This window comes from Misgurnus anguillicaudatus, chromosome 19 (assembly GCF_027580225.2).
Source record: "Misgurnus anguillicaudatus chromosome 19, ASM2758022v2, whole genome shotgun sequence".
Classification (NCBI taxonomy): Eukaryota; Metazoa; Chordata; class Actinopteri; order Cypriniformes; family Cobitidae; genus Misgurnus; species Misgurnus anguillicaudatus.
Window position 1 is genome coordinate 8,041,226 of NC_073355.2, and position 23,102 is coordinate 8,064,327.

At 37.5% G+C, this 23,102-nt stretch overlaps 1 protein-coding gene across 1 annotated transcript in view; it reads left to right on the forward strand.

The window, feature by feature from the left end:
- The window catches only part of gas7a (growth arrest-specific 7a), a 74,011-nt gene that overhangs the window by 2,861 nt on the left and 48,048 nt on the right, over positions 1-23,102 (forward strand). The window contains exons 2-4 of the mRNA XM_055185735.2: positions 174-294; positions 17,368-17,436; positions 20,377-20,462. Of these exons, the coding sequence (XP_055041710.2) occupies positions 174-294; positions 17,368-17,436; positions 20,377-20,462 (276 nt within the window). The remainder of the gene's footprint in view (positions 1-173; positions 295-17,367; positions 17,437-20,376; positions 20,463-23,102) is intronic.

The following is a 23,102-nucleotide window of genomic DNA, read 5'->3' on the forward strand; positions in this document are numbered from 1 at the left end:
AACTATTCATTTTCAATTGTTAATTTTCAGAGTTATGTTTATGATTAGGGCTAAATGGCACACGTTATAAAAAATGTTGGCCTTTTATATTTTTAGATATTGTTCTAATAATGTTTATTTAGTAAAACTAAGTCTTTGCATGTATCTGTTGTTTGTTTTGTTTGTTTCCACAGCAGCAGTCGGTGGTCTCCTGCTCTGTTCCAGTTGAAGTAAAGAGTGTCTGTCTTCCTGTAGGCTGGAAAAGCTACAGGTCACCTGAGGGAAGGAAATACTATGTCAACACCAGTACTAATGGTAGATCTGATCTCTTCTGTACGCGTCAGCAAACTTAATAATAGCGGTTTGACTTCCTGAAGTATGAGCAGTCTGTGTTTAAAAAAGCATCATGCCAGAATTACTTGAGCAATGCTGACAGACTAGTGTGCAAGCCAAGTCAGTCTTTTTTAAAAGACATATGTTATATATCAGCTTGTTCAATTTTACTATTTTTTTACGTTCTGCAACGGATTCACTAACTGTCTGGTATTGCTGTCTTGGCAGTGATATTTTTTATTTGCCAGATGCTTTTATCCAAAGTGAGTTAGGATTCATTCAGGGTGTTATAGCAACACATACTGTATACTATACTGTATATATCACTTATTTAAACAAATCCCAATGATGGTCATATCCTGTATGTACAATAAATCAACGCAGTATATCTTAAAGGCCCCCTAACCTAAAAATGCACTTTTAAATGTGTTTCTATCAGAAAATGAGTATCCAGTGTGTGTGCAAAAACATCCTGTAATTATACAAATCAATATATTCTTCTTTGTGTAATCTCCTTTAAACCTCAACAACACACAAAACAGCCTGTTAGGGATCCCCTAGCAATGTGATGTCACATTGATTACGTCCCAACCACCGCTCAGAGACTTCGCCTTATGAGTGCATAGTTCAACCTTCTCCCAGAGACACGTTTTGAAGCGCCCTCCCCCCTATTTTGCATACAGGGAGGGGAACAGAAGCTTTCTTTGCATTTAAAGAGACACACACAAAAACATTTTTATTGCAGCCACAAATGGCCATGTTCAACATTGTATAATGAAAGATCTGTGGTGTATTTTGAGCAAAAACTTTACAGACACATTCTGGGGATACCAGAGACTATTTTTTATATAGTTGGAAAAACCTATGTTAGGGGCCCTTTAATAACTGTATTTTGCTGCCTTTTGCAACTTTAACCAAATTGATTGGTTTCCTACCAGTCTTGTGGTATCGGTAATAAACTTTATGGCCATTTACACAACAACAATTTTAACCATAAATTAAAAAGTTTACATAACAATGATAGTTTGTCATGTAAAAAGGAGTTTTTGATAACAATGCCTTGTCATCTCTGTGTAAACCACATTTGCGCAAATTTGTGAATATTGTGCGAATGTGTTAATTCAGTCTATAGGTATAACCAAAAATACAATGGCAACATACAGATTGTGTTTGTGCTGGTCAAGATATTGAGTATATTAACGCTTCTACAACAAGTTGACAAAATTTTGGCACTTTATAGACCGTTTCAGCGACCACAACATAAACAAACGTTACTGCGCATGCGCGCTTTCGTGGCCAGACCCTAACTTACAGTAGACCCCGGCAGGTAAACAACAACAGAGCACCTCTTAAAACGATGTCTAGTCATTACTATTTTGGGCTGCCAGCTGCAGAAAAGAGACGTTACTTGGCTAAACTCGTATGCTAATACGGTACACTACCGCTTAGACGCATACAACTACTTTTATTCCGGAAAAGTCAAGCGCATATTAACAAACATACATGGAACTACCCGTGTTGTTTACGGAAATCCAAGCGGGTCAGGCGCTGTCAAAGATCTACTCTGCCTGGATCGTTGCAGCGAAGTCTGGCCAAGTCCAGAGTGGGCATTGCACCTGCATGGCAGGGTAAGTGGCTGGCTAGTTAAACAATACTGCTAACATTACATTTTACAATAGCATACAGATAAGCTTTTTCAAAACTGAATTTATGCAGCAACGGAGAGGTGTGTAGCCATGTGGGTATGATTTTGGTGGCTGTGGAGCAGTGTATCCAGGATGGACTTCAGAGTGGCCCATCCATCACCACAAAACCTAGCGTTTGGTCACGAGTTACCAAGAAGGGAAGCATTTTAACAATTATTCTATTTATTATATGTATAATATATTATTAAACCCAACATTTTATTAATTATATTCTAGTCATTTTTAAAATGAGTGTGAATGAACAATATAGTTTTTCAGCAATTTATTAATCTTTTGAATGTTAGTTAATGGCAATACAATTGTTAATGTTAGTTCACTGTGCATTAACTAATGTTAACAGATACAACTTTTGATTTGAATAATGAATTAGTAAATGCTGAAATTAACATAAACTAACAATAATAAATGCTGTAGAAGTTTTGTTCATAGGAAGTGTACATTAGCTAATACATTGACTTAAATAAGTCATGTTAACCTTAAATATCCTTTTAGGCTGATCCACAACCAGTAGCCCAGTGCAGTTTCTCCAAACCTGGCAAGAAGATTAGACTGCAAGCTCCTCTCTGCCTACCCCCAGATAATCCAGATGGGTCACCAAAAAAGCTTTTTAAAGCCCTGAAAGTATGTTATAGTTCATATATCTCCAACAAATCAACCAGTTAGTCTAATTTATACCACGGGTCTGTTGAATGCTTTATTGTGATTGGTTGAGAAATGTTCCACTGGTGTTATTTTTCTGTAAAACGCACACCTAACCTGTCAAATGTCTTAGGGCGTTTTCACATCTGTAATTCGGTTCATTTGGTCCGGACCAAATGAAAAAATGATACATTATAACTTTTTTAGCAGATTTGGTTCCATTTCACACCACACTGATTGCTCTGATTCGCACCAATTGAAACGAACCAAAATTCTGTCATGTGATAAGATCAACATCACTCATTGGCCACATGTGTTTGAACGTATTTCCTAAACGGCTTCACGATTGGTCAGAATCAATGTGCGGGAAATTCCAACGGAACCCCCGGAAGTAAACAAAAGAAGGATAATACAGCAGACACCATGGACAGACGTCTGCGCGCTGTAATTATGTCTCCATGGTTGTTATACATAGTTTGTATACAGCACTCTAGACAAACTGTTCATTTTCAGAATGAATCGCGGATGCGGCTTGAAAACGGTTTAATGCACTACAAACGGCGAAGACAAAAAATTTCCGAGGATCCGCCCGCACCTCCTCGCAACTCCTGGTATGTCCGCGATTTGTCATTGTGCTAATATTGCTAATAGAAACTGTCAACAAACACTTCCTCATCCGATAATGCACTGCGCAGTTGACTACGGCAGCTGGTTTAGTCCAAAATGCGCAGTACTTTTGCAGTTAGGTCGGTTCGATCTCGGATCGTGTTCTCACCACAAACGAACCGCTCTAGAGTTCGTTTGAAAGCGTACCGAGACCACCGCTGTTTGGTCTGCTTTTGGTGCTCACCAGAGTTCGATTGCTGCATTCTCACCTGCCCAAACGAACTGCACCAACTGAGCAATCGAACTCTGGTACGATTCAATCAAACTAAACAAGGCAGGTGTGAAAACCCCCTTAAAATAAACCCCAGAGTAATGACCGTGGTCTAAGAGCAATAATTGACTATGGTCCTTTTAATTGTTTGAAAGTAATGCACAACCAAGGTGAAACTACCACCTTGGGTGTGCATTACTTTTGAATAGCTCAGTGGCCCATTGTCAATTATTCCTTATGTAAAAGATTCAGTACCATATAGGCCTATGTATAGATATATGGTAGTGTATGTAAGTTGTTTTCATCATTTATTTTAGGAAGTTGTGCCAGACTGTGCTCTCTTTTCTGTCATGTGTGAGAGCAGTGAGACAGACACAGCCTCTGAGTCAGGAAGTCAGAAAGTCATCAGCAGTCAGGGAAAGCAGGATGGTCAGGGAGAGGAATTCAGTGTTCTCAGCAGCTTAGCTCAGCCCCACAGTGAAGATGGCAGTGCACTGAGCTGTCCGAAGTGCAAAACATTTTATGATGCCTTCATTAAATTAAACCCAGGTCAAGTGATGGAACTAGAGAGAAACACCAGAAAACAAGGCATAGAACCACTCTGGCATGATGCATGCAAGCTACGCATAACAGCAAGCACAGCCAGCAAGGTGCCTCAGCGTGAGACAACTAACCCCACTAAGTTTCTCAGTGAACATCTCTACCCAAAGTTTGAGGGGAACGTGGCCACAAGGTATGGAACAGAAAGTGAGAGACTTGCTAAGCAGCAGATCAGGGAAAGGGGCTGCATAGTGATGGACAAAGGGTTGGTGGTGTGTGAAGGAGACCCATGGCTGGCAGCAAGCCCTGATGGTGTCATTGATGACGAGCTATTAGAAGTTAAATGCCCAATCACACTCAACGCTTGCACATCCATTAATGATGTAGCCTACTTACTGCCACAAGCTATGATATCAGAGTGGAGGGTGGACAGTATATTATAAACCCGAAAGGCCCCAGAGGTTACTACAGGCAGGTACAGTTAGGGATGCAATGTCTCGGGCTGAAAACATCCCGTCTTGTTATTTGGACCCCAGTAGAGCACTTGGAGGTTGATGTGCCTTATGACAATGAATTTGTCACCACAAATATTCAAAGGCTACGTAGTTTTTACTTTAAACACATGTTGCCTAATATTGTGGATGCATTTGTACAGGGAAGACAGTTAAGTGACAGCTACATGAAAATGATTTTAAAAACAGCCCAATAGTGCTGAATGTGAAATGACATATAAAGAAAAATGTTTGTATGTTTTTTATGTTCCTGCCTTTTGAGCACCAAGCTTTTTCATTTTGTTTTAACAGTAAATACATTAGAAACAACAGAAATTGTAATCTACAGTACTTTATTGATCAGTTAATACATCTACAATAATAATAATAATAATAATAATAAAAATAGGTTTTCATTACTGAATGTACAATTTCATTTTATAATAGCAGTCAATATAAAAACAAACCCTTTAGGTTGGGTTTCAGTCCTGCTTTATTTTGGTACAAGCGGATTCACCAAATTTGAAAGTGCTGAACATACAATTATTTTATCTATTGTGCAAAGACCCAGATAATTTCTCCGTTTGACCATACTGACTGGCAGGGTGTTCTTCAGAATTCTGAATGACTTCAGTTTTCCTATGGCCCTTTCCACATGTATTCTCACTCGTGACATTTTTCTAGAGTGTGTCACCTCTAATCCTGTTAATTGTTGTCTTCCCTTTGTAGATGCTGTTACATGAAGACGGACACATTTCGTTGCAACATGATCTCACGGGGTTCCGTGGGATAGTCACGGAATTTTTCCGTGGCATTCTCGCGGATTGGTTGCTCAACTGCTTTTTCCTGTTTTCAAACCATTTTCGCTTCGGTTTAGGGTTAGATTTGGTGTTTGCGTTAGTACCGTGAATCCTCTAATATAGGCCCGGGCCTTTATTTTACTCAAGCACATCGCGGCCCAGGCCTTTATTGGAAGGAGGCCAGAATTAGAGACAGGCCTTTATTTCTATTTGAGCAAAACGGACTATACCAGTAGAATGAATAAAAACGAGATTTTGTGTCAATTTGAACCTATAAAATACTAGGTTTATTTATTGAAAACGTACAGTTACCATATAACATTATGGTATGCATACAGAACATTTACAAAAAATAACGGTAATTCAGGCTACTTGCAAAAACATAGCAAACATAACATTTTAAACATTTAACCATACACTGTGATAATTAGGCTACCGGTATTCATAACAAAAGCCAACTTACTGGTTTAGACACCTTACCACTCCAAAGTTTAACCATCCTCAGATTGTTCAATTGTAGTCCTATGTCATGTTGTTGTGTGTCCGGTTTCGTTTGGTTTGAAGTAAAAAAAATCCTCCAATTCTATTTAATCCTCCTCCTCCTCAGTTTCCTCCTCTTCATCTCTCCCTGTAATCTCCTCATCGCTTGCGCCAGCCCCTACAACAAGTTCATTATTGTACAGTTCCTCTTCGTCCTCCTCATGTTCCGCTGCGCGTCTGTTCTCTTCCTCACACAGGCGGGCAGCAGTCAGAGCCTCACGTCCAGCAGCGCAGGGCCGTCTTTGAACTTAATGTCAAATTTCCGTCTCCTCTTTGGCTCCGCAGCTGCCATGGTAAACAATGGTGACTGGAGTCTCACGTGCGAGTCAAAAGCGAAGTGATTGATTGATTGACATGACCAGGCTACCGTAGCGATGGCTTGGATTCGTGAGCAAACATTGCATGTATGACAAGCATAATGTTGTGGCCTGCCCAGAACAAAGTTACTTCTAATAATAGCCCCGGCCACTATTAAAGACCGGCCTTTATTTACCTCCGCCGATATAGAAACCGGCCAATGTTAGAGACCCGGCCGCTAATGGAATACAGGCCAATATTAGAGGATTTACAGTATGTCACTTTAACTATTGGTTTATACTATTTTTTCTGATTTATTCTTTTATATTTTCTTAACTTTAAACAATTGTATCCTGGCATTGGGGTTAGAGTCGGGTTTGGGTAGGGATGTCATTTCATGTAAATCTAACCCTAAACCGAAGCGAAAATGGTAAGAAAATAGGACAAAACAGTTGAGTAACCAATCCGTGAGAGTGCCACGGAAAAAGACAGCAGGGCCACGAAAAAATGTGGAGATCCGTGACTATGTCACGGAAATTCGTGGGATCAGGTATATTCAGGGAAATTGAAGTCTCGATCTGCCATTACATGGTCTCCTTTTTCAAGGAGGTCAATTAAACCAGAATTTTTTGTTATTACCTTGTCGCTAGCACGACCACCCCAGACTTTTGATAAAAATGTAATGGCTCCTGTTGGACTGATACCAACAAGGAACTTCACAGTATTATGTGATTTGTAGTGGGAGTTAGTGATTGCTCGTGTTTGCAAACTAGTTGGTCTCTCAATGAAGACTTCGGTACAGTCTATTATACATCTGACTTGTTGAAAACGAGTGGGGAGATTTCTTCTGATGTCTTTTTTTTGGATGGCCACCGGACAAGGCATTGTAACTCTTTAGCCATCACATCGAGCCAGTCATGAACGATATTTGAGACAGTGCCAGAACTCACTTTGAAACTAAAAGCTAGGTCTTCATTAGTTAAGCCTAGCCGAAGTTTCATCAGGATCAGAAGAAACTGATCGGGAAGGGTAAATATGGTGGATGATGCATTCCAGATAGATGTCTATGTAAAAATGTGTGTGCTTGTCATCATTTAAAATAAAATCGGACACACTGGCAAACATATGATCGTGTAGTCGTTTTTCTAAAGATTCCAGATTCTTCTCCAGTGAAGCCATTTTAATTTTTAATTCTAAGTTTTCATTTTGTAGCTTGTCAATGTCTGCCATTGACAGATCTGTACCCATAGCAGTGCATCGTTCTTTAGGGTCAGTATGGGTAATTTCTAAGGAAGGTGAATCAATGGACTCCACATCAGTGGAAAGCACAGGTGTTTGACTCTGTCTCCTCTGGTATTGCTCCAACTTCTGTGAAACATTTGTGTGTGAACAATGATGGAACATGGTCTGGATGGCATGGGTCCACTGATGGCGCACCTAAAATGAAACAAGTGACAGGAATAGTCAGTATTGCACTTTACTAACCATCACACATACTTTGCCTTATCCATAAATGTTCTGGTTATGGATAGTTGTGTAAAAAAATCATTCTTTCTATGATATCAATAAAAATACTAGTACAATACATTTACATCAAAGTTAAGTTTATTTATAGCATTTTTCACACTGTTTTAAAGCAGCTGTACTAATAAATATAATGGTGATATGCAGTTATTGCATCAGTGAAAATGTACAATTCCTTATTTAGAAAGTTAATTTAAAGCTGCATTAGAAAACCTAAGCATTTTTGTATTTATTATTATGTATCCAGGGAGTAAACCAGAAGCACTAACTGTTCAATACAGCATGTAAAAACTTTGTGGCTCCTTTGTTTGATAGCTATCCGGCATTATAACGTTATTGTTTTTAATCATAAAGCGTATCAGCTACTACACAGAGCTCACGTTACAGTGTAAGATTAGTGTTTACATTGTCAGCTACGTGTGTAATAAATGTAACGAATTACTTATTATTGCAGGCGTGTTACTGATAATCTAGCTATTTTCTGTACTTAAAGGCGGAGTCCACGATGTTTGAAAAACGCTTTGGAAAAGGAGACGGGCCGACTACCAAAACACACTTATAGCCAATCAGCAGTAAGGAGGGTGTCTACTAACCGACATCCTTGCCGGGTTGCGTATGTGTGGGGCGGGTCTATCAACAGAAGGTCCAGATTCTATTGGAGTAGGGGCGTGTTTGTTTAGGTGATTTCAAATATCAACATTGGCTTTCAAACATCGTGGACTCCGCCTTTAATACGAGTTGTTACCTGTAAATGAAGTGAGTGCTACAGATCCGTGCACTTTTGCCTGGAAGCCAACCGTCCCTTTGCACAGCGGCGATCCATGCTCGCCGTCTCCCCTCGTCTTTTGGAAAACGAAACATTTTAATAGCAGGGTTTCAGTCACGTGATTTTGATGACGTGCGAGGGCGGGTCTAAGGGCAGATGGAGGGCAGGAAGTAAAAATCTGAATACGTCTAATGGAGGGAACCGTTGCAGAGAGTCCGTATTGTACAGAATTAGATCCAGTTTCAAGACATAGATACAAGGAGTTTATTAACATATGTTAGACGTGACCCTTACCTCATGAAGATGAGTGAGTTTTCGGTAGAACTGAAAGATTTACCGACAGTCAAGGCTGTTGACATCACTGTAATAGAATTTTTGTTCAAAGTATTTTTTTTGCCAGATCTTAAACTTTGGGATGGTGTGTGGTTCCTAATGTTGAATGTTTTTTTAGAAACTGTATACTTCCAGAAATACCGCGACAGCAAGTTACAAACTTACATGTCTAATGTGATGAAAGGATATGAACTCCAAGCACTCTTTAAAGTAGGCTGTGTAATATATTTCTGTTATATCAATAGTGTCGTATGAGACAAGATGACATTTTGAATATTGTTGTGATTAAATGCCATTGGTTTATTTACAAGACTTTTTAAACAATTGTTATACTAACTACAAGAACATGGTGTGCAATAATACATTGGCATCCATTTCATTTCATATAATACATATTGCCAGTACAATTAGATTAGGGGATAAAAATATTACATTTGAAAACACATGATGTGACTGATGACCCTCCCTCCTCATTACTCTAATGTGATGACAGACTCCAAAAGATTAGACAAGACACAGCAAATAACAGGCATTTATAAATCTTCAAGCTAAATCTTTCAGCCAGGACTAGGCCTTAGTTTATTTATGAAATATAACTAGTTTTAACAAACATGCCTTATTAAAAACATTACTTGTGTGCATTTTGAAGCAAAACAAAGGGCACTGATGTGTTTTAAGATGTCAGTGAAGGTCGTTTTCAATTTGGACAGCTCTTACATTTATTTAGCAAACTAAAATGAACTATTCAAATTTAGACAGCACAGACATAGGACCACATGTGATGTAGGGTTTGCACAGCTAAAAAAATCTGAATTAAAACTAAGAAGTTGGGGAGCCCTGTCTAGAACTTTGTCATCTTAGTGGTTTGGTCCAAAGATCTCTCAGTTCTGTTGTGTTATGTCTCAGAACATGCTTCATCTTCTCAATGTCATCCATCATCAGCTCAGTCTGGCATCCGGCATCTGCATAGCCTGCAATATAGCAGTGGGGAGCATAATTAGTTACAGGTGAAACTTGAAAAATTAGAATATTGTGCAAAAGTTCACTTATTTCAGTAATTCAACTTATAGGTGAAACCTTTTTACAATATTTTAATTTTTCGAGTATCACCTGAAATTCATGAATGAATTATGTGAATTTTTGTGGAGTTGGTTGACAACCTTTTTACAAACATTCAAGTTCTCTGGTCCAATTACACAGGGTGATTTTCTGACAATTACATTTGTAACATTGAATAATAATGCTAGTTACACATCTTAGTACAATAATTTACCTTGATCATTTAATGTCCCATACCCACTGATGCCCTCTGATTGTGAGTAGTTGTCAGCTGGCTGCTTCGGTTCGGAGCTCTCGGCTGTCTGCGTCAGATCCGGGCTCTCAGCTGTCTATTGGAGATCCAATAGCCTCTGTACATTCCGACCGTGTTCAGAGCCGGATTAACCCAAAGGCAAACTAGGCACGTGCCTAGGGCCCGATTGGCGGGATGGGGCCCAGACAGAGGGGGATTTTTTTTTTTTTTACAAATAACCCATCTACAATTTCGCCGCTGTCGGGCGGGATCCAAAACCATTATTTTTCAGGAAATTAAAAAAACGCCGTATTTTTTAAGTTATTAAACATTATTTCAATTAAAGACGAGCTTTATGACTCGGGGGCAGAGAGATACGAACTTATGCTCTCATTGATAAAATGGTACGGACACAGACGTCGCCGCTGCCAGCAGTGTTCAACAAATACTGCGGTCACATTGAGCCTTAAAGACGATGCTTCAATAGTTAACCAAAGCTGACTGTAGTATACATCTTACTAAACTCGATTTTAAAGGTTTACGATCTTTAAGTGATGCAATACAAAACACAATGAGCGGACTGCTGTCTAATAAGTGGAAATGAATCTGCTCGCAAACTTACCTTCGTGGCTCACGGGCTTCCTTCTGCACAGAAGCATCGAGTTTTAATAAATGTACTTAAACCTAACTATTTTCACTTGTTAGTGCCTAACAAACAGAAGTATTATATTAATTAAACAGCCATTTTATCTCCAATAAATAAAACATTTACTTGTGTTTAACATTCACAAAATAATTTAATGGTGTTATGCAAAACATTCAATTTAATTCAAAATTGAATTCAATAAAAACATTGCTGCTTGTGTTTTACATGCACAAAATAATTTAATGGTGGTATCCAAAACATTCAATTTAATTAAAGTTTTATATTAGATACATTTTAAAACTTCAATGCATGTATGATAAGCCTAGTAATACGTAAATATTTAAAATACATCAATAACTGATATCATAGGTTAACACAGATCATAGTTAAATCATAGTTAAGTCTTTCTTTATTAAGCCCATTACTGAGTGTATTTGTGTTTGTGAGTTTATGACTGTTGTTGTCTGAGGTGGTGACTCGGATGGGGACGCCAGTCATCAGAATGGTTGATTTTCAAGTTCATAGTTCTAATCTGTACCTGACAGAGTTCCTTTAAGGACACAGACATGGTTGCTGCAAAAAATAAATAAATAAAGGACAAACGATCATTTCCCTACGTTATATAAGGCATGTTTGCGTATAATAACGAGGCAAAAAAAAAAAACAGTTCCTTGCATAATAATTCATGACTTTAATGGCAGAACAGCGGGGTCAAGATTTTTTTTCTTTAAGCCCCACAAAAATCACGTTAGATACCAAACATGATAACAAAACCAATGGATAGTGGCTAACTAAGTCAAATGCAAGCAATATGTGCTTTAAATTCACTTCACAAACGTGAATAGCGTAAAGAAAAATCTAGCAGCCTCAGAAACGATACATTAGAGTTTAGCACTACCATTACTTAGAGATAAAACTGTTATACATAATATAAAAACTGTTATTATATAATTCATATAACTGAAACATAAATAACCAGTGTTTTGAGGACATTTACCTCAGTGGACGTGTTGCTCGACGAGGATTTCGTTGCGATTCTCAATCTTGAAGAGAAATATGCAGTGAAGCTCTCCCGCGGATTACTGACACCTATTGGTTATTTACTTGTACTACTGCCTTAACAACGACACTCCCAATGGATAAGGTGAGGATAATTTAATAGCATTTAATAGAGCCGTGTAATGACGTATAAATAATAAATTTAGCAAAAAATTGTCTGATAGACTGGTTAATATACAACACATGACTTAATTTGGTATACAAACAACCAATTTGTAAGCAAAGACTAGGCTATGTAAAATGTGAATTCACTTTTATTAGTAACTTTGGTAAGTTTCAGATTTCAATTCATAAATAACCTTGATGGGGGGGCCCAAAAAATGCAGCCTGCCTAGTGTAGTCCATTTATTTAATCCGGCTCTGACCGTGTTTGTTGGTATTTCTTAAACATCTTCATCTGCTCTCGTGGCAGACATGCCTATGATTTGAGTTTAGTTTTTGGTAAGTTAAACGAGGTTGAATGTCGGAGCCCATTAGCGTCACACAAAGCACTAGGGCAGCTTAAAATGTAGAAATGAGGTCCATTAGACTACCGGTTACTTAATAATCATTACTACGTAAATGAGCATTTAACGTCAACCTAATGTTATATAAACACAGCCACAAAAACCAAGTTATATATCAACATACCTCCGACCAAGTGATCGCTGCGGGCATTAGCAGAGTTCGCTCCTCTCGGCGGCAGACGTACGCTTAAAATCCACTTTTTCCGTCGTTGTTTTGTGAGATTTTTACATTTTTCACCTTTATGAACGACAATCTTTGGAACTCTATAAACCCCCTTTCCTTTTTCTCGGTTAGAACGATTGGAACAGCCGTAAATTACACAAAACATAGGCATTTTAACATACGGCAGATGAAGCTACTTCACTTCCTGCCCTCCATCTGAGTTTCGCGCTTTCGCGAAGCAGCAATGTGACGTCACGTGAAACCAACCTATTCTCGACAAGTTATTTGTCCCGGAGGTGAAGCTGCACAGCACAATAACATGAGCCAAACTTTACTCTACTCATCACCTTAACTTGTAATACTTTTGTAGTCGGCGCCATATTATTAGCCACTAGTAAACAAACCCAGACCGGAAGTTGACGGAGTTTTTTTACCGGAAGTTAGTTTAGGATCCAGCGACTGCATTCGATGAAACAGTCTATAGCCTAGGTTTAAAGGGGTGCACTGTGTAGGTTTTAGTGGCATCTAGCTGTGAGACTGTGAATTGCAATCCCTTTCGAAACGCATAAAGAAGCTACAGTAGCCACCACAGGACAAACATATCGTTGCCTAACACAACAAACAAAGTGACAAAATGCATACTGTACAGCAGTTTGTCTATTTAGGGCTACTGTAGAAAAATGGTGGCAAAACATCATGATTTCCATGTAAGGGAACATGTGGTGCATATTAACTCATTCACCGCCATTGACGAGTTATCTCATCAATTATGAGTTAATATTTAACTAATAAATATGCCTTTCTGGACGAATTTCAAAGTGAAAGTGTAATACCGCTTTTATCCACTTGATGGCGCCAAACCGAATTTATCAAAAACGGAAGTTAAAAAGATTTAATGATTTATTTTAACTGCCTAAATGTTGTATTTTTAAAGAGAAATATCCATATTTCAGTGGTTAAATTAAGTGGAAAAAGTAAATATATAATCAAACGTTTTTTCCCCATTTTGTTTGTTTGTTTGTTTATTGTTTGTTTGAAAGCAGAGGGTGTGTTCTTTAATTTGATATAATTTGTATGTTTATATATTTATAGAAGATAACTTTTCCTGCAAGGAATTTTGTGAAACTTTTGTTAAAATCACAAAAATGCAGGTGGGCAACTTTTCTCAAAAAGGCTGGCGGTGAATGAGTTAATAAAAATGGCTCATTCTAAAGTTATAAAATCAATACAGGTAATTGTGTAAGGTACACGTCTAATTATATAGGTATGTATACTGCCGTCCAAAGCGAAAGCGCAGTAACTACACGCTTGGTCAAAATGGAGTTAAGGCTTGAAACGAGCTTTATGACATCTGTTCTGTCTTATGACAAAGTCTCTTAGTTAAATTTTGTCCCGTTTCAGAGAAATGAGGGTGTCAAAATTGCAGTAACTACAAAATCCATGCTAATACCAAGGCAAACCGCAGTAAGTGACGTTACTGCGTTCTGGCTTTGTTTCCCCGGCTTTGACACCGCATACTGCGGTTTTCCCCAATCGTAACACACAACAACAAACCAACCATGGCATGCCGCGTCCAAATTATGGTTGAACTCGCGTTAAAACGCAAATAAACAAATACGGGTAAGGAAGATAGCAAGATAATAACTCATACATAGGCAAATTACAGCTTTATAAGTAGTTAACTAGCCAGCTGCTAGCAAGTTTTGACCTACCTGTGCTCGTCCATTGAAGGCAATATCCTCCGACAATAATGATGTAATCCGATTCAGTCGCATTGGTGTTTGTTGATTCGAACATCTCTCCACTTTTTAGGCAGCTAATCCAATTGTATTGACAGGGGTTACTCCTTTGTTTGATAAGAGTCTGGTAAAGTTATATTGTTAGGCAAAGTTAACGGAGCCCAGTCAACCTGACGAGCGCAGCCGGGGCCGGCAGAAAGCACGCTAGGTGAAAAAGTACACTTCCATAATAAGTGCTCTTTTCCACGAACTAATTCTGTAGGCTACTTAATATTAAAACATTTTGTTTAGTACTTCTTAAGCTATAATCTTAAGAATATCTAAGTTTACATAACTGTGCTACTTTGAGACAACATGAAAATTAACTAAAATGGGCATACTGTTAGTTAAAATAATGTCTTTGGGACAAACATGTTCTTCTATTTTTAACTTGTGTTCATTTTAACTACTGTTTTTAAAGCAAACCTCGTATAATGTAAATTAATAAATAAAAATTAATAAAATGAGTAAAATACTCTTTGTGGTAAAAGGAGCATTTTTAGCATTCACAACATGCAAACATCAATAAAACTATTACAGTTATTAAAAACAATCAAAATGTATTAAGAAGCATGAGAAAAAGTTGAGTGAACACATTTAGTTCGTAGATACTGCACTCTGCTATTGCAATAGTGCTTTAGTTGTTAAAGGTCATCCAAAGGCAGAGTGCAGTATCTGCATTTTGAGAGTCAAGGGTCACATTGGTGATCATGTTTTTTTTTTCTATAAAAATTTCTTCCTAACAAGGCATTACATGAATGCATTACCACTAATCTACCCACAACATGTTTGGCTGGCTAGTGTAAAAACTTTAAAGCCATTTTTCTCAGTTTCAGTGTTTGCGTAGATACTGCACTCTGCCTTTGGAGGGCAGTATATTATATTGAATTCTGTCAAGAGATCCTTCTAAAAGTTACACAATGCAACTTTAAATCAAAACAGCTTGACGCTTTGCCGTCTTTATTGTTTTTATTTATTGCTCTTGTAGAAGAGCTTCACTGTTTCTTTATAATGTTACATTGCCATCTACTGGCCTGCACATGTAATACAGAGAATTCAATCGTCTTCGGGAATCTGTGTAAAAGCAGATCTTTGTGACAGCATTGTTGTGTGTCTGTGAACTTCTGTTTTTTATCACATTGTTGTCATGTAAACACAGCTTTATATGCCACAGTTCTTATTCATTTACCCAAAGCTACTTTTCACATGTGTACATCATCTTATAATAAATGCGAAGAGTTGATAAGGTATCTCAGTATTTTGTTGTGTGATCATTCAACTCATCAAAGCTGAGCCGCAGGCTGAAAAACTTCATTAGCATTCGCTATCATTTTTATAGCCTATTCAGCTGGAACGGGGCGAATCAAGCTCATCTGCAATAATCGGAGACTTTCACATTCCTTTTCATGTATTCACTCGTACACTGTTTAGAGCTTTATCGTCTTGCTCTTTTCTTGCTAACCTCAGCAAACCGCCTGGGACGAATACAGACATGATGACCTCTTGTTTTCCACTGAGGCATGATTGTCCTGAATTTTGAATTTATTTATTCTTGCTAACTATTAACAGTTTAGACAGTGCGACTTCCAAAGAGGATTTTGTGTGATGTATGATGAATAATAGCCAGATGCAGACTTCACAGACTATTGCATAAAGAAAAAACACAGTCAGATGCACATGGGCTGAAATCATATTTCTTTTTGTGAAATAGATGTTTGTTTATTCAGTGCGGTGATCCTACAGTCTGGCACTAAACCTCATGACTGCATGTAAACACAGAAGTATCCAGAGGCTGTTTCTGTACACAGTATATACAGTTTCTGTATACTGTACGACCACAAACTGCTGTTTTTCACTTTATGCTGTATTTCTTTCCTGAAAACAAATTACATCTGGAGGCTGCTCCTTATACGATTAACTAAAACAGGCCAGGACTAATTTTAGCATGAACTGTACCTCTCAAAATCTGCAGTAATGATGTTAAATGGTTTCTGTGGAAACTTGTCAGAATGATCACCATCTGAAACCCATGACATTCCCACATTTTAGATTTTACGGAATGCTTTAAATGAGGGATGGTGTGTTGCAACAGTTAGTATAAAAATACATCTTGACTGAAATCAGTGTCTGGGAAAAATATGGTAAAAATTTTCAGCCATGACTATGAAAAAGAAAAATTGCTTGCACAATGTTATATTCTTTGGTCCACTCCTACAGTTACATTATGGTTGCACAAAAATTATATATACTAAATATTTCAGTTAAACAACATGGGACAGAAAAACTATCTTTAGGGTTCAGGGGATGTCAAGAATAAATTGCACCAACTGATTCCATTTATTTGCATGTGATGTTGCCATTCATTTAGCATCTGATTCACTACAAATGTATTAATTCATTCATTTAAAGACACAAACATGAAAGAAAAATGAGTACCAGTTTGTATGGTTTAACTGCCACTGTACAACATTAACCACTGCTATTCAGGTATCTGAAATACGCAGAAGGTACGATGTAGATAACATCTCTTGATATATGCATGCTTATCATCACTTCATCAGTTGATGAATTACTGCTGTCATGATCAATAGAAAATGTACACCGAGTTCTGGAGACGTAATCATGCAGCAGGCAGTGCACACTTTGGAGAATAGACGTGATCTATAATCAGCCTAATTTACACAGAAAGGGGCAGAGTTTTTATTCAACAATGACTTTCTTTAGATACTTACAGTCTAAAATATGCTGTGTTATTTTCAACCCAGTGTTGGGTCAGACAGGGACGGGCCCAGCCCGTGGGGTTGTAATTTAACCCATTGTTAATTCAAATATAAACTTTTTTGGGTTGATTTAACACAGCGGGTGGGCTTGTCCTTTTTTGACCCATAGCTGGGTGGAAAATAACACAACATTTTTAGTGTAGAAAGCAATATTGAATGGGTTGTACTGTATATGGTTGGTGAATACAGTGCAAGTTTTTGGGATAAAATTAAAAAGTATTTTCTGTTAGTGTACCAGGCTAAGATCTGGCAAAGATGGCCAGCACAACTTTGAAAGGCATTACAGTCATTCATGTCACAATGTATTTGTTTGTTTTAGAGACAACGTGGGAGCCGCCATGTGATTCCACCACCACTATGAAGACCACGAGGACTCACAGAAACTCAGGTATTACATTTTCACTATGTAAAGGATAATGAGCCCCGACAGTGTGATCAGGATCTGAAGCGGAGGGTCTTGTATCACACTGAATGTGCCTATTTCGCTGTAACAAACTGCTGCCTGTACATTATCCCACTTATTAAATGACTATTTACCTCATAAGTAAGTTAAGGAAAATTGAATATTGATTTTTAACGAATGCAGACCTTTTGTGAGGAAAACCTGTTTACAATATGTTTAAATGTCACAAACACACTATTTGGTTTAATCATTTCTAAATAGAATATGTTATTAAAATACATATTTATATTTAACGTTGTGTAATATTAAACTGTACATGTTAAAATGATTTGCAGCATCCAGGTTACCGTGTTTTATTTGTAATAATAATAATAATAATAATAATAATAATAATAATGTTTAATTTTTATGTTTATTTATATAGCCCTTTGCCAAGCTCAAGGATGCTTTAAAAGGTACAGAATTTCAAGACAAAAAAATACAGTGTAACATAATACATATACATATTCATCTAACATTTGCCCAGAACGAAGGACGAATGTTGGATAATAATATAATAAACAGTTTTTTTTCACCTTTTTTACATCCTTTAAAAATGTTTTGAGGCGCACTCTCTTTAAAATTGAATCAATTACTCACCCTACATAATTTATTTTATAAAACACTGTTGATATATGTATTCTAGAGGCTTAGACCTTTCCAACAATATATAGTTTGTTGTGATATACATAAAATTTATATGGAAAAAATTGACGTAAACTTAGGTGTCCCGTGAGCGGGACAGTGCCACTTAAGGAGTTTTTAAGTACTAAGATTTTACTTAAACTTGTCTGTACAGTTTTTGATTCCAAAGGATTTCATATCATTACAAATTTTTATTTAATGAAACCAAAACGATCTCACGGAAAGTTGTGTTATAGTCGTGCAAATTTTGATTCATTTATTTGTGTCCATGGCACGAAATTCAGCTTTTATCGTGCCTTGAGCATGAATGTCTTTTTCGTGACACTCAAATTTTTTAAATAGTTTTTCGTGTCCATGGCACGAATTTCTTTTTCATGTCATTTTATGTATTGTTTTCTCATTTTTTCCCCTATTTTTAAATCATTGATGCTTAGATTTGGGGTTTCAGTAAGGATGTACTTTTATGTATTGGTTTCTACATGTTTATCTTCCGCTTTTAAACAATTCGCCTGGAGTTGGGGTTTGGGTTAGGATGTCTAAAAACGTAACAGAAAGTGATTCTAACCCCAACCTTAAGCGACAATGGTAAGAAAATAGCAAAAACATTGAGAAAACAATACATAAAATGACACGTGACTAAAGAAAGTCGTGCAACGCACACGAAAAACTATTAAAGTAATTTGTGCGAGTGTCACGAGAAAAACATTCACGCTCAAGACACGAAAAAAGATGAATTTCGTGCCATGGACATAAATAAATTGATCAAATTTTGCATGACTTTCCGTGAGATCAGTCTAAATGAAACAGTCCAGTCACATCTTGACTCAATCAGACTATTTGGAATACTTTAATTTACCTGTTTTCTGGTTTTCCAAATACTATTTTGAAATGTACACACCCATTCGAAGTCACAGTTCTCTTCCACATGAGGCCTGTGTTGCATTTAAAAGCCATTAGCTCTTTGACAGCCTTACATCTTAAATCAGCCTACATAGTGTAAAGAATATTATGTGAAAAATATAACCTTGATACATTTTAAAATTGACTGAGTATGATCACGTCAAAGATTGAAATCATCAATGAGTAAAATCAAACTTTACATGACAACATGATTTGTATATTCACTTTACTGTCAATTAGTCATAAACACTTGTGGATTTTGAGACACGATGAATTATGCGAACCGCAGTGGAGAAAATGTCCCAGTGCTTCTGGAGATCTGTCGTGTATGCATCAAAGGCTGGATGTCAGCGCTGATATCTGTGAAGGCCGACTTATTAATGCTGTAACTGTGTGCGTTTCCTCCGCCCTGAGGAAAGGAGAGAGACAGCTCAAAATTCATCACTGTGCCACAGGCTTCATCATCACAATAACTCACCCCTGGACACGATCGGTCTCACGTACAGACTGGTCAGCCTCAGAGAGCTCATCGATGGCCATCTGCATGCCATTGCTCAGTGATAGGGTTAACGTGTGGATATTATGTTGCTTTTTAGCCTTAACTCACTGAGCGTTTATGAAGTCAATGTTCATTTAATGTTATAATGTGTGTAATGTGTCAGTGGACAATTTAACCAGCTACAATCTAATGTATGTTAAATAAGCATAATTGGCCATTTAGCAGGTGCTTTTATCCAAAGTATACTTGTTACAGTAAAAATCCCCGGGATAAGTCGCCTCGCACAAGGAGTCTCAAAAATGATGTCTTACGGGTCGTATTTTGTGGGACTCTTGTGGTTGCCAGCTTTAAAGGGGACATATAATGAAAATCTGACTTTTTCCATGTTTAAGTCCTATAATTGGGTCCCCAGTGCATCTATCAACCTAGAAAACGTGAAAAAGATCAACCCAGTAACTTAGTTTTGGTAAACCATTCTCTCCAAGCATGTGAAAAAATAGCTCATTGAAATGTGGCTCCCCTTGTGATGTCAGAAGGGGATAATACCGCCCCTAAATCTGTACTTTCCAACCACGGCACTTCCATTTAGGGCAGAGATCAGCTCATTTGCATTTTAAAGGACACACCCACAAAGTGGCAATGTTAACATGCTATAATCATTTATCTATATGATATTTTGAGCGAAAACATCAAATACGTACTGTGTGGACACCAACTATTTATTTAACATCTTAAAAAAAGTCTTGTAAAATGTCCCCTTTTAATTTTAGGCACTACAATCAAACATTAAACATACAGTATGAGAGATTCGTTTTGACTCACTTCCTATCTCCCTGTTGCAGTACATGGGCGTCATAATGTTGGAGCCACTGGGAAGGTGTTGGAGCATCCAGATGTGTTGCTGAGGAAAACCAGCATGAACAACCAGGTGCACTTCAGCTTTGCTTAAACATTATACAGTCTCGTGACTACATACGTAATTGAAAGCCGATAATTGGCTCGTTTTCACTTGCTTATGTGTGGATAACACCTCAAAATAATTCTGTCTCATCAAGAAAATCTGTTAGTTGGTGGGGTTTTTTTCGGTCTGTAACCAAAATGATTTGCAAACACCAAACCATGTGATCTTCCACTGTTACTTAGATTCAGACAAAAGTCTGTTAGTCAGTAGATCTGGTACCATCTGTGCCAATCTGGGGACACTAACAGTTAAAGAAGATGGTGAACCAGGGCCAAGAAAAACTATCCACGGCTCACGTGACCGAGTAGCAGCCAGACAAGGGCAGTTTGTGTCATCCGAATAGGAGCGGTAAGGATCGGGGCCATATGGTCGGCCCAGTTCTGGATCCTGATACAGACTTTGAGTTTGATCTCAGGCCAAGATTGGAAAGGTGTTGGGTTTAATCGGAGAAGGGAAGAGTAAGGCAGATTGGGTGCAGAACAGTTACTGAACAGGACCAAGTGAAGGAACGTCGAGGAACCGGACGGCAGGTTCTCTGCCCGTTCTACAATGTTCTGCAGGACGGTGAGAGACATAACGTGTTTGTGAGATGTCATCGGCTTGTGCGGTGGGTGATGCATGCTGGTTTTTGGACATATACTGACTATGTTTCTTTATTAGAAAGATGAGAATCTAATAATCGTGTAAAGACACTTGGCACAGTTAATACTGCAGAAGCATGAGAGAGCGCTGATGTATTTAGAATGCATGCTGGGAAGTTTTTGCCTGCACACATAAAACACACAGTCTGTAATGCTTGCTCACACACAGATGGTGATGCAGGGTCTTGAGCTCAAAAAAACGCACACTCGCACTCACCATGAACACAACACACCCACTTTTCTCCATTCACTAACGCTAATTCAGATTGAATAGAGATACATTTCAAGCATCACCCGTCCTTAAAGATAAGCTCACATCAGCACACACAAGCACACGCAGGGTGAGAAATGGCTTTGTTTTTGCAGGTCATGTGGTTTGTCTGTTTTGACAGCGTGCTGTTGTTTGCAGCCGTACCTCCAATGGTAATTAGCCTTTCGGTGCTCATCGCATGCCCATTTTTCTCTCTCCTCCCCCTCTCCTCCTCTTCGCTGCGCTTGGTTTAAACACACGTACATGTCAGAGGAAGAAGGGGCCGTGGTGCTGTTTCTGCAGTTTTGCATCTTCTTTAAATACTAATTTCTTGCAATTTTTTTATCTTACCACTTAGAAGTGATACTTACGGAGAGGTGTGCTTATATATTTTTTTAAAACGGGATTATTTTTACCAAGAGGTGACTTAATAGACTTAAGCAATGCATAAGACTGAAAGGTTATTTTGGGGAACCAAATATGCTTCTTCTAGGACTCCCAAATTTGTCATTGTCTTTTTCTTGTTTTTCATTACATTGCTATACTGTATCTCAGTCTCAAGTTCAGTTTTTCTCCACAGTATAGATCTTTCACATGCATACATGATAGACACAATGTCTTATCTTTACCTTCCTGATTGTGTCATGTTGGGTGATAAAGAAATGCCCATGTATTTTTTAAGTTTAAGTTTTAATTTAAGTTTTATTTGGCAAATGTACAGAGGCTTATGGCAAATAATGTGTTTTTTTATCCCAAAAAGCAATAATAAAAATGTTAAATTAAATTCTGCATAAAGAAAATGAATCTCATTATGCCACAATTATGATTTATTTACATCGTAATATTTTTTTATGACAATTTTGAGTTAAGTAATAATAATATTTAAATCCAGAATAGCATTTTTTATTTGCATTAACATGACAAAAATAGGTATCAGTTATAAATTGTTGATTTTACTTTAAGAATTTGTGGAAACCAGTTGCCTTATTAAAACGAAGGGCATGCCTGCTTTAACAGAACAAGATTCATTCATGTAGTCCCAACTCAAACTTAATAACCTAAATATATCAAGTTAGTTGATTCAATTCATTTTTTAAAAAAGGCGTTAAATTAACTTTATTGACTTAAGTAAATTGGACAAGGTGCACTATATATATATATATATATATATATATATATATATATATATATATATATATATATATATATATATATATATATATTTATTTATTTATTTATTTATTTATTTATTTATTTATTTATTTATCTATTTTTTATTTATTTTTTTTTATTTTTTTTGAGTGCTCTAAACACAGGGTACTCGCGGAGTCTTGAAAGTCTTGAAAAAGTATTGAATTTCATTTTCCCATATTAAGGCCTTGAAAGGTATTGAATTTCACCTCAAAGTCTTGAATTTTTCACGGAGGTCTTAATTTTTCAAATGATCAATAGATTTATATGCTGTTAATTCAGACACAAAACTCGCATGCACAAAAACCATGCGCGAGCGATAGATACGAGCGCAAAACACTATCCATGTTCGGAAAAGCATCTTGGCGAGCGTGCAGAACACTATTAGTGTGCGGAAAAGCATTCTCGCGTGTTCACAGAACACTAATCGCACGCTGAAAAACATCCTCCCGAGAGCGCACCTCTGTTCAAAGCAAACAAACACAGTCACGCGAGCAAAGTAAACAGTTAAGTAAAAAGGCTGGG